The 12,777-nt window shown below is 46.1% G+C and overlaps 1 protein-coding gene across 7 annotated transcripts in view; it reads left to right on the forward strand.

Annotated features, from left to right (window-relative positions):
• Foxn3 (forkhead box N3) overlaps positions 1 to 9,672 on the forward strand; it is a 387,213-nt gene extending 377,541 nt beyond the window's left edge. For 4 of the 7 annotated variants that reach the window (XM_046440684.2, XM_046440692.2, XM_046440693.2 and 1 more), the window contains one exon: positions 2,951 to 9,672. In XM_046440684.2, the coding sequence (XP_046296640.1) occupies positions 2,951 to 3,500 (550 nt within the window). In that variant the 3' untranslated portion in view covers positions 3,501 to 9,672. The remainder of the gene's footprint in view (positions 1 to 2,950) is intronic. The other 3 variants (XM_046440690.2, XM_058577802.1, XM_046440694.2) reach the window with 1 other exon arrangement.
• The last annotated feature ends 3,105 nt before the right edge of the window (positions 9,673 to 12,777 follow it).

A 12,777-nucleotide genomic window follows, 5' to 3' on the forward strand; every position in this document is an offset into this window, starting at 1 on the left:
TTTTTTTTTTTTAATATTTATTTTAGTTTTCGGCGGACACAACATCTTTGTTTGTATGTGGTGCTGAGGATCGAACCCGGGCCGCACGCATGCCAGGCGAGCGCGCCACCGCTTGAGCCACATCCCCAGCCCGGTTTCTTCTTCTTCACATGTGTTCAGAGAAGGGTCCTGCCTTCCCCTGAACGGTGGTAGTGAAGTGAGTCCCAAGCCCCAAGTTGTTACAGTGAGAAGAATTTAGAACCGAATTGATTTGTTAAAAGCCAGACAGCCCTGTCCACTCATCCAAATGCAGCTGGATTCAGTAGGAATTGGTTTGGTCTAGTTCAATAGACGGATTGCTTTTGTATTTCACAGTAGTTACCTTAAACAGTGAAGATCAGGAGAGCCATGACATGAGACTTCCTTTTTCATTTACTTTAATAACTGTTAGGACTGGCTGTATGATAAATTCTATTCATTCAAAGTTTTACATTTGGTAAACACCTCGGAGTAATCCTATCTCAGCCATTTGTATGTACCAGAGACATAGCCAGGAAATAGGAAATCTGCAGAGTATGGATATCAAGGAGGCCAGTTAGTTCCCAAAGCCCAGGGACTGTGTCCTCAGGCAAACCCTGGAGGAATTCCTCTGGTTAGTGCTTCTTGACTCTATGCTGGATTCCTATAAACCTCTTACCCAGGGGAGAAAGAGAAAATGAGTCTTTCCCAGGTGAGCACATCAAGTACCTCTAAGAACCTTCCTCTGTGCCTGGGACTTATTTAATCCTCACAGAGCCCTGTGAGGGCCATGAGGAAGCTGAGGCCCAAGGCATAAGACAGACAGACAGCCCTCTTGGTCACTAACACACAACACTGATTCAGGAACGCAGGTCTGTCTGGCTTGACCTACGAGGATTTGGGGCAAGTGATGCAATCCGGGATCATAGTGTAAGGCCCAAGCTGAGGCTCTTCTGGAACCTACTAGGGCTCCTTGTACAAATGCACCCGTTTGTGTAATTGTTGACCACAATGATCTTGAGGCACCTAAGAAAGGTTACATTTTGACAATGGCCATTATACATTTTGCTGATGGACGGTGTGATGGGGATTCTCACCATCAGCCCCAATTCAGTAGGACAGGCCTTGGAAACTGGATGGCGGGAGATTCCCCGGCCTCACCCCCTGCCGTACCATCTACATCTGCGTTAGAGGCTCTTTCCTCCTCCCCTTTCACTTTCTATGTGTGAAAGCTCTCTGAGCCCCAAGGCCCACAGGGAGTGGAGGGAGGAGGACAAGGGGCTCTCTACAGTGTCTCCCTGGTGGTCCCGGCCTTTGGACCAGTGCAGCTTTTCAATCAGTGCCGCATCCTCAGGCTGGGTCTGGTCAGTGTTGGTGGAAGGACCCAGAGCCACTTCCTGTACTCTGTGCCACAAAGTGCCGTCTAGCTCCTTCATTCCCTGGTCATATTGCTGGGTGTCTGCCAGGTAGGACATGCTGTGACTGGGCGGTGTCTTGCAGAGCTGACATGCACAGGCATTGAACTGGCCGCTGTATGGTTCTTGGTGATGGTGGGCAATGCCCTCCTGAAGGGAAAGTCAGAGTGTGTACAGTCCAGGCAGGAAGAGTGTGGCGAGTTCCTTGGGTCTCTTAGAAGGGTCTCACGAGGTGGAGGAGCTAGCAGGAAAAGGGGCCAGCCTGGGGCACCAGGGTATGTCTCATCCCTGCACAAATCCTTGGCCCTCACATCCAAGGTCAGATGCCACTTCTTCCTCAGAAAGTCCCCTGGCACCCTGTCCTTTCTCCCTCCAGCAAGCATTCGTCCTTCTGATTTCCACCTGTGCTGAACATCTAGCGTGTGCCAGGCACATAAGAAAGACAGCTGCCACCCAGACACTTGGCACCGGTGGCCTGACCAGGAGTAAACATCACAGCTGCCACTCCTGGCCGGGCACTGCAGGGGTTCACTCCTGTGGGCGGCCCAGCTACCCAGGAGGTGGGCAGAGGGACATTTCCCATTCTGCTGATAAGGAACCCTAAGGGAGGTCAGCACACTGCTCAGACACACAGAAAAGAAGAAGATTATCCCAGGCGTGATGAGGAGGGCTCCAGGGTCCTGAAGGAAAGCCGTGGCAGGGAGCCTTTCTATGGGGAGCCTGCAGGGGGGTGGTGGCAGGTGGCCTGGCTCTCTTGGCAGTCAGACTTTGGTTTCAGCCCTGATTCGACTATTTCTCAGTTGTGGACTTTAAATCACCGAACTTTCCAGACCAGACCTCCCCTCTAGTGACTCGAAACTAAGGTGCTCAGGTCTGCTTTATAGAGTTGAACGCAGTCATCCAGGTGCGCTCAGCAGGGCACTTGGCGGTGGCCACTCCAGGAAATGGCAGTTCTCTCTTAGAAACTTGACATGCTTCTTTGTCAGACTGCAGCATCTTCGTCATAGTGTCTGTATGTGACCTCCCTGGGCCCCTCCCTGAGGTCATGCGTTCCTGTCAGGCACACAGTGAATGTTGGTAGGTTGAATGAAGGATGGAGTGAATAGCAGTCCCCACGCGGCAGGTGTCTCTTTGCTGAACACTGTATTTAGCCTTCTGATAAAAGTCTCCTCATACACTATCTTTGGGAGAGAATGTCTTTTTTTTCCTCTGAAATGCCCAGGCATGGTACCTGACTCCATGGAGCTGGGGGCTACAAGGAACTAAGTGCAATTTGATTTTTGTGGTTTAATGTAAGGGTCAGAGCTTCCGCTGCCGTCCCTGCTGAACCATTGCTTTAACAGCTCAGCCATTGATGGGAGATAAGCAGGAGAGGCCCAGGTATCAAGGATGAGGTCTAGTCTTCAAGCAGATCCGCCCATTGCCCCAGGTTTTTTAATTGCTAACTGGTGTTTGCATACATTTGGGCACCTGAGTCTCCAACAGAGATCTAATCTGTGTCCCCTCTGTCTCCCATCCCTCCCCATGTCCTCGCCCAGCAGGAACGGCATCACCAGTTGCCGGATGCGGACTGAGAGTGAGCCATCCTGCGGCTCCCCCGTGGTCAGCGGAGACCCCAAGGAGGATCACAACTATAGCAGTGCCAAGTCCTCCAACGCCCGGAGCACCTCGCCCACCAGCGACTCCGTCTCCTCCTCCTCCTCCTCGGCCGACGACCACTACGAGTTTGCCACCAAGGGGAGCCAGGAGGGCAGCGAGGGCAGCTTCCAGAGCCACGAGAGCCACAGCGAAACGGAGGAGGACGACAGGAAGCCCAGCCAGAAGGAGGCCAAGGATGCCCTGGGGGACAGCGGGTACGCATCCCAGCACAAGAAGCGCCAGCACTTCGCCAAGGCCAGGAAGGTCCCCAGCGACACGCTGCCCCTCAAAAAGAGACGCACGGAAAAGCCCCCTGAGAGCGACGACGAGGAGATGAAAGAGGCAGCCGGGTCGCTCCTGCACTTGGCAGGGATTCGGTCCTGTTTGAATAACATCACCAATCGGACGGCAAAGGGGCAGAAGGAGCAGAAGGAAACCACAAAAAACTGAAAACAAGTCATTGATTTGTTTTGAACTTATGGCCATTTGGTTTCAGCATGTCAGGAGATTTCTAATGATTTGTGGCAATATCAGCAACTTTTTTTTCTTTTGGTTTGATTTTCTTTCTTTTCTTTTTTTTCTTTCTTTTTTTTTTAATTTGCCCCCCTCTCCTTTGTTTTGGACCCTTAAGAATTTTATTTTTAAAGGAGATTGAAGCCATAGAACTCATATTGACACTCAGCTGTTTTACAAAAGCTTTTCATTATCCGACGACAAAACCGAGAAAAAGCCAAAATTACCATTGCTTCCTGCAGCTTGTCAGAAACATGTGGCTTGAACCCACAGGGATGTCAACGTTAAGGCCACATTTGGAGTACACATTTGGCACCTAGAAGGCACGTGTGCAAAGTAATGGTCATTCAGGCCCAACCCTTAGGTTTAAAAAGAATGTCCTTCCATTTGGGTTCACTGAATGGAGAGACACATACAGTAATGGGAGAAAAGGAAGAACCCCGCGTCCCCTTAGACACAGACCCAGGCCTGTGCACCCAGCTTCCCACTGGGCAAGGAATGCCCTGGGCATTGCCATACAGCAAGCACGGGCTCTGCCACCAGTCCTCTGCGCTCCGATCCTTGAGGCCTGGTGATGTCTTACAAGCTGAGCACCGAACTATTGAGACACGTCAGGTGTCAGTGACCAAGAAGTGGGGTAAACTGTAGTCACATTGGTGATTACTCTGTTCTGTAGCTAAGAATATGTTCCAAAAGCCATAAGCCTGAAGGTTGGTCCTGCACGTGCATACACACACACACACACACACACACACACACACCCCCCACACATATGAATGGGACTAAGAGAAAGCTCATGAAAAAAAAAAAATACAGGCCATATCTTCTAAACTGCCCAAGTGAAAAGCAATCAAGTCTGAAAATTGACATTAGCTGTTAAGGAAGGAAATAATGGTACAGATTCTTTTTCTGTCTATCAAAACCATTTGATCCAAGTGAAATTAAAAAAAAAAAAAAGCTACCAAACCTGCCAGTAGTAGTGTGGTATATAAAGGCACATTGATGGACACACTTCAAAAGTAAAACATGGCAAAAAATAATAATAATAAGTAACTCCTATACTGCCCTCAAAAAGGAGCCTGCAATTAATGTCAGTCAATATTCATCTTTGCAAAAAAATCTGATTTCCACATTCAGCCAGTGTAGCCAGCAGAAATTTCTGATCCACAATGCATGGATTCCTTTAAAGAAAAAAAGAAAAAAAAAAAAAAAAGAAAAAAAATCATAAAAAACAAACTTTTTTTTATTCAAAAATAACAAAAGTTCTTGTAAGGTAAATAATGTATTTAGCATGAAGCATGAATTATTTTCATATAAATATAGAAAATAGAGAAAAGGCTATGCCTCTAATTTTTAAGCCCTTAGGCTTAGAGGTTCTTTGTTTTCCTCCTTTTTTTCCTTTATTTCTCTTCCTTTTTTCTTTTTCTTTTTTTTTTTTTTTTTTCTTTTTTTCTGGGTTTTTGTTTTGTTTTGTTTTGGTTTTTTGAAGCAGGTGTTTAAGGTTTAATCTTCTTCAGGGACAAATTCTGACTGTTGGGGAACTTACTCTGCAATATAAAAATCTCTTCATGCTCTGGTAGGGCTTGGATGGTTGACTCTGCACTGCCTTGTCTGCACTCAGCCCGACCCCTCTGATTCTCTACTGGAGAGCGTGTGCTTTCTCTTTGCCTGTACATGTTTAACATGACGCAATAATTCGAGGGCAAACTTCGTAGTGAGTGTGTATGATAGAATCAAGAGAATTATGGGATGCTTACTTGAGAAAACCATGACCTTGAGTTGGTTCTAGGAAAAAGGCAGTGAATATATGCAAATTCACCAGAAGGGGAAACATGCTAATGGGCCTTATTGGGTGAGGGTACGAGATAGAGTACACGTGAGGGAGGAAGTGACAGGAGGATGAGAAAGGCCAGCCCCAGGTGTTTCATTGGGACAATGCCATTTCAAAGTAAGAGAGAGGGGGCCGGCCATCTCTACCACCTCAGCACACTAACAACCTGGAATTGGACCACCTAGATTGTGAGAGCTGAATTTTGACAACCAGACGATGTCACGCAGACCAGAAACTTATCTTTGCCTAAAAAAAAAATATATATATATATATATATATATATATATATATATATATATATATTATTTATTTTTGTTTTTGTTTTTGAGATCCAAAGAAAAAGAAGAATATCATCTTCCATCCAAATGGAGGGAAGTGTTTAAAACAAAAGCACCTACTATCATGGCTCAGGATCTGGTGGTCGGGGACAGGGAGGGGACTAAGGGGATCTTGAATTTTTACACCAGGACACTTGTGAGCCAAAGTCAAGCCCATGGGCCATCACAGGCTACCGTCAGGAACTCCATCAGCCAGAATGCTCCCATCCCTGCCTTTCTCTGGGCTGCTGATGAGAGAACCTGGAAGACATGTCCATGTCGTGGCCCAGGCTCCTTCCCCTGCACTAAGCCTGAGTGCGTGCCCGTGATGTTCAGGATTAGGTGGGGATGCAGATCTATCTTTGCAGTGCTCCGTCCCCTTCGTTCTCCCCAAACATCAAACACCCTAAAAGCCATGCACAGCTATGGAACCTGAGCCACACTTCAATTTGTGTTGTCACCTGATTAAGCCCAAAAGGCCACCACCTCGATCCCCCAAACCCAAGACGATTCAATTCAGACTTCTCTCTGGAAAGGCAGAGGTAAACATCAGCACTGTTTCTGGCAGGGGACTTCTTCCAAGGAAAACCCCACAGTGGGCTGTCTCCCCTCATTTCATTTTTCTAAGGGGGCAGATGCCTCTCTTAGAAAATAATAAAATGCAATGTGTGTGATTTACTTTTCTGATCTCTTTTGAGAAATAGATAAATATAAGTGTGTTCTTAACTCCAGAACCACTCTTTTTGCATAAATACCTCATCGGGCAGCTAAGTGTTATTTTCCTGAGTCTCTCTCGGCACCTTCATTGGATCTTCTGGAAGACTTGTTGGGGAAACTTTAGTGAGGGTACTTTTTTCTATTTTTCTTCTGTTTTTGGAGGCATACACATTATGCATAACCAAAACAATGGCTCAATTGTGTTTAACTTTGTATTTTGACTGTTGAGGAAAAAAAAAATATCAATGTGTATGTGGCTGTTTGTAGTGAATTCACGAGGTTGTCCGTGTCCTTAACAAGCCAAGGGGCAGGAGGCACGCTCTCTTACCCCCTCCTCCAAGAGCAGTAGAGAATTTAAGCACAAGCCTATTTGTGAAAGAATATTTTGCTTAAATGTTATTCACTTTAGTCTTGGAATTCCTTCCCAAATGTCAGATGTTCTTTTAGCTTCCAAACTAGCATATGTATCCATTAGTCTGACCCATGGCCTGAGCACCATCCTGGGGTGTGGTGGTGCGCTTTCCTCTGTGGCGGTTTGTGTGTCATTCCAGTATCTCACATACTCATGGGGTGGGGGGAGGGGGAGATGGGGAACTATAGCAATATTTCAAGATGCTTTGGAGAACAACCTTGAACCCATCAGCACCGTGACATCTGCAAGTGCTTGCTATTGGCCCTCGGACACATTTAAGAGAAAGAGATCGTAGCTCTTCTTTCTTAAATGATATGCACATAGACAGTTATTTTTATCCTACTGTAATTGTCTTTTCTCTATCTAGTACTATGTGGAAAGGGTTTGCATCATAGGTTTTTTTCCCAGCCTTACAATATACCACAAGCTCCTACTTCCCCCACCCCAGTCAGTATAGTTCTTTGGCAAGGCCGTCTATCTGAAACTCAAAATGAACCAAACCCGCCCTTAGATGGTGGTTTGAGAAAACCATAGCCAAGACAACTGTCACGGGTTTCAGTCTCGGATCTCAGTGTTTGAGAAGGACTGTCAGAGGCCTTTCCCAGGAATGGATTTTTCTCCCAAGAGGCAGTCCGCATGTCTAGTGCTTGCTGGACACAGTGGTCACGACCACGAGGCATTCTGGAAGAGACCATTATGTTGAATGGTGCCCCTCCCTGGGGGACAGCGTCAGGCAGTGGACTCGAGTGAAAAACGTGTGCAGATGGCTGTTGGGCCCAGCTCAGAGTCCAGCACGCCAGGTCTGCCCAGCGACAAGTGCAGGTGGTCAGCCTCAATGCCTCCACTCTCCAGGGGCCTCTGGCGCAAGGGCTCTGACAGGAACCGGAGATCTGTGCAAGCGATGGACATGGGAGGGTTTTCCACATGGGATCGGGTTCAGTTTGATGTGATTTCTCTTTCCCTTTCAACTGTATTCAGGTTGGGACTGGTTTCTTTCTGGTGGATCACAGCTGCCCAGATGTTGCAATTTATTTTTATGTTTCTATAGAGAAGTCTTTTTCTTTTCATCTTCAGAATTTTTTAAATTTTTTTGCCACCAAAAGAAAACATCAGAACTCTGTGTCCCCTCTCGATTGTGACTTACCAGTGTTGACAGTTAAGTCTTTAGTGTTGTAGCTCCCGGCCCACCAATACTATATCAGACACTTATGCCCATGGTGCAGCACTGTGATCTAATTTAAATAATACTTTTTTATTATTTATACTACTATATATAATATACATCAACACTTTTGCTATATAACCTAAGTGATAAACCCCTTTTAGTTACCTGCCAAACTCTGGACTTTGGTTTATATTGCAGTTAACACAGTTACAAAGTTGTAATGGTGTCTCTCTCTCTCTCTTTCTCTCTCTCTCTCTTCCTCTGTAACGGAATGTGTAAATCAAAAGTGTGTACATTGTGTGGTGTTCCTGTTTCCTGGAATCTCATGAGGATTTACACACAGCGTTCAGTGTTCTGTATAGACCTGCCTCCCTTTGTGAACTCCTCTGTGACCTCTGGTCTTGGCGGCTAACTCCATGTATCTTCTCTCCTGCTGGTTACTCTTGAATTAAGCACAGACTCCTCCTCAGCTCGGTTGCTTTATCATGAATAATGTATGTGACCTTGGCATTCTTCCACAGTTCAGCAAACAAGTGCTAGCTTCACTGACCAAAAAAAATTAAGGAAGGAAAACACCATTTTTAAAATGATCCATCTTTTAACGGCCGAAAAACCGATGTGTCTATGGTGCTGCATCTCTGTTGCGCTTCTGAAATCAGACCGGTGTGAAAGATCCTTTCTGACTTCCTCTGAGATGCTCACAAGTACCCTTCCTGTTGTTTTCTTAGTGTTGAAGTTTAAGACTATTTATTTGGAATATATACAACAGTGTTTTTCCACTGTATTTCATTTGCAAAAGCGGAGAATCGCCTTCTCTACCTTTTTGCAAATTGTTGATATTCCATATTGGATTCTCACAGACTTCGATATGGTGAATCTGTCAAACTTAGAAATTGTATTTTATCCTTCCTTTCATGACTGTGGCCTGAGTTCCCCATGCCCCCTTTTTTTAGAAGAAACGTAGCACACTTTCAGTTCTTAGAAACGTCACTGTTTCTTGATGTGTATGTTGAGGCCATCCAAGCTTACAGCTGATTCAATAACCAGTTCCATCAAGTCATTCACGCTCACTACTTAACACTGCCATGGTGAAAATGTGGAGGGAAAAAATGTCCATGTGTGTCTGGGAAGCATATGCCCTTGTACATTTTTTTTAATACTCTGATTCTGTAACATTTATGAGTTTTGTTTTTGTTTTACAGAAAAAAAAAGTGATAAAGCAATCAGAAGACCAAGAGGTTTACGATTGACACTTAGGGTCACCTGACCTTAGCTGGCCAACGGACCTACATGGCCAAATTAATTTACAAAAGTAATAATTTTTCAGAAGCCAACTTTTTTTTTTCTGTATTTTCTGTCTGAAAACTGCCAATATCATGAATAGAAAGGGAGAACTGTAAAGGAGAAAGAAATCGATGTTCAGTTGTGTTTGTGTCAACCTAAAGAAGCAGTGTGGAGACAGGCACAGTCAGCCGAACTCTAGGGACGTGGTGGTGTTGCTTTGGAGGCGTATCATACTCGCATTTTGCATTCTTCATATGTAATCATATTGCCAAAGACAAACTATTTCATCATTTATTGTAAATAACACTTTTCCCCAGACCTACCATAAAGTTTCTGTGATGTATTGTCTTCCAGTTGCAATAAAAATTACTGAGTTGCATCAATTGATGAAAAGCCCCACGTAGTCTTGTGTGCGCTGTGACTCCGTGTGCAGAAGCCGAGCGGTAGAGTCTTCTCTATCTCACCTGCGGGAGGGTGGGCACGCTGGTTTTTGCCGTCTGGTTTCAGAGCCTCGGCTGCCCATCCCCATACATGCTTTAATCTGGGTGGAGACCACAGGCTTCTCTGCAAGGCACAGTCCAGAGCTGGGTTCACCTGTGGATCTTGCGAGTTCCAGGGTCTGGCGTGAAGAGCTGGGGGACCGCAGGCCTCCCACCACCAGCCTTAGAATGTGTGAAGACAAAACTTTAGAAGTTGTCAAATAACAAACGGAAGTTGTGCTCACTGGGGCCTACCAGCCTATCCCAGGCCCTGAGGGTTTTCTGTGATGACATTCTAAGGGTTTCATCTTTCAGGATTTATTCCATCACCCCTCAAGTGCCCACCCCCCGCCTGCTGCACACATATGCCCTGCCTTAGTCTGTTTTCTGTTGCTATCAAAAAAAAAAAAGCCTGAGGCTGGGTACCTTATGAAGTAAAGCGATTTATTTGTTTTTTGATTCTGGTGGCTAGAGGGTCCAAACAGTGTGGTGCCAACCTCCTGGCAAGGGCCGCCTGGCGGTATCACAGTGTGGTGGAGAAACAGAAGAGGGAGCCTGCAGTGTGCAGAAGGGGGACATCACGAGGAGACTGGAAGCAGGAGGTGTTCAGGGCCTGGCTTCTTTTTTCTGGTGATGTGCTCTCCTGGGGGATATCCTGGAGTCCAGGAGAGCTACACTAACCTGCCAAGGGTGATGCCCCTGGTTACCTTCCCCTGGACCTCACGTCATACAGTTTCCTCCTCCCCAGCCCCACCAGATGAACCTCTGGGGGACAGACCATAGCCATATCCCACCCCAAGAGTCAACACGGAGCTGGGTAGAAAAGAGGGGGAGTTTAAATAAGAAATAGGCCACTGGGCACCAGTCCCAGTGGGGGACTGGGAAAGATGGGGTTCTGAACAGGTGTTCCAGTTCCGTTGGTTCTGGTTTTGTTGCCAGTGTGCCCTGCCCACAGCTCTTGCTAGCAGCAGTGCCCCCAGGAGAGCTGGTCTCAGTCACCACCCAGCTACAGGGACCCCACGGCCGCTGTGTCTTGTCCTAGGGGCTCAGGCTGTATCTCTACCTCCTGTCCTCCTGTATCACCATCGAGTCCTGGGCCCGCCTCCTGGTGAGCATACATACCAAGTTCCCCCCGGGCAGGGGTCCCCCAGGTGAGGGGGGGGTCCCCTGGGCCTCCTGTGCGTTCAGCCATTGTTGCTGCCCTCCCCAGTCTTATTCTTGGAAACACCTTCAAAACCACGCTGTGTCCTCCCCGAGGCCCAGTGGAGGACCAGTCGGTGTTTGAGGAGACGTGATTGGGAGGAAGAACTGAAGTTGTTGAAGGACAATCTGATGAATAGGGTAATTGGCCAAAGATAATGCTTCAGGCCAAACATAAGGGGCCACCAGAAAACAGGACATGCACCCAGTGGGTTTCAGTAAGTGCTTCTCAAAGCGGCTGAAAGGGAGACAGCCCCTAGACTCAGAATGCCTGAGGCACCTGTCATAGGGTAGCCCCTGCAGCATTGGAACCGAGGACACCGCCTGTCCTAAGACTTCTCAGAGCAGTGAAAGTGCCTGGCAGCATCTCGGGGACCACGGAGGCCCCTGGAGACACCCACACCAACCTGGAAGGGTGGAAGTGAGGGGTGTTGTCGCCCCTCATCAGTCCCTCTGCTCTGCCTGATCAAGTATTCTGAACTAAGAAATCACATCCTTCTAGAAAGTTCTGAATAGATGAGGACATTTTTCAGAGGCTCAGAGGCCTTTGTTTATAAACTGAAAACTCATGAGCTGTCACTGTACTTCTCCTGACCCCTAGGAATTAAATGGTCCTATATCTGGTCAAACATAAGTGTCTTGACTTTTTTTTTTTTCATTGATAGAGATTTTTAAAAATTCATGAGCTGAATAAGGACAACTTTTTTTTCCCCTCAGTGTGGGGACAATTTTTTAAAAAGTAAAAGTGAATAAATTGGTATCTTAAACGTTCACCCCCTTTGTGTGGCATGAACAGACCTTTCCGGAACAGAGTGAATAATGTTCGTCGCAGCCGTACATGAATTTGAAATCATTCATGGGCATTTTAGGATAAAGTGTCCTTAATGACTTGAGAACTGTTTTTATGTTTCTCCATAATAAAGTCCTTTTGGAGTACACGCTAAATCTCGCTCAAATATAGCAATTTATTTGAGAGGGATTAAGAGTTCTGCTTTTTTTCCCATCTGCTACACATTTCAAACTGACTTCTAAAAATATATTACATGGGGAATACCAAATGATGGAGAAAGTCTGAAAAGAGTGGCTGATTTTGTAATCCCCCACCCCAGAGACAATTTCTTCATTAAATGAGTCTGTTCTGCTCACATAAAACTAAAAGGGTGTGCAATTCTTATGTGTCAACAATAAATAAATATTTTAGAAAACAAAACTGGAAGGGTTGTTGGAGAACGTCGAATCCAAACTTCCCAACTCACAGATCAGGCATCTCAGATGCAGAAAAGTAAAAGGACTCACCCAGATAAATATAGCTAGCCAGGCCAGGCACGGTAATCCCAGCATCTCGGGAGGCTGAGACAGGAGGATTGTTGAGTTCAAAGCCAGCCTCAGCAAAAGTGAGGCACTAAGCAACTCACTGAGACCTTGTCTCTAAATACAATACAAAATAGGGCTGAGGAAGTGACTCAGTGGTTGTGTGCCCCTGAGTTCAATCCCTAGGACCAAAAAACCCCCCCAAAACAAAAAAAAAAACCCACAGCTAACTAGCAGCAGGATTGGACTTAGAAGAAATTTTTTTGTCTTACCTATTGCCACATCCGACTATTTGGAATGCAATTTAATCACTGAATCGCCAGGATGTCCTAGCTGGCGATTACCCCACACATATACCCACAGCAGGGTGGTGCTTACATTTTGCATGTAGCTATAGTGAAAATGACAATAATATGTAACTGTTGCCTTCCTTTCTCATGTTAAAGTACCTTTCAATTTCTCCATATAAATAATACTACAGCGAACATCTTCTGGCAA

Source organism: Marmota monax, unplaced genomic scaffold, assembly GCF_021218885.2.
Source record: "Marmota monax isolate L192 unplaced genomic scaffold, Marmota_monax_Labrador192_F-V1.1 WCK01_AAM20220418_F8-fsc00017, whole genome shotgun sequence".
In the NCBI taxonomy this organism is placed as follows: domain Eukaryota; kingdom Metazoa; phylum Chordata; class Mammalia; order Rodentia; family Sciuridae; genus Marmota; species Marmota monax.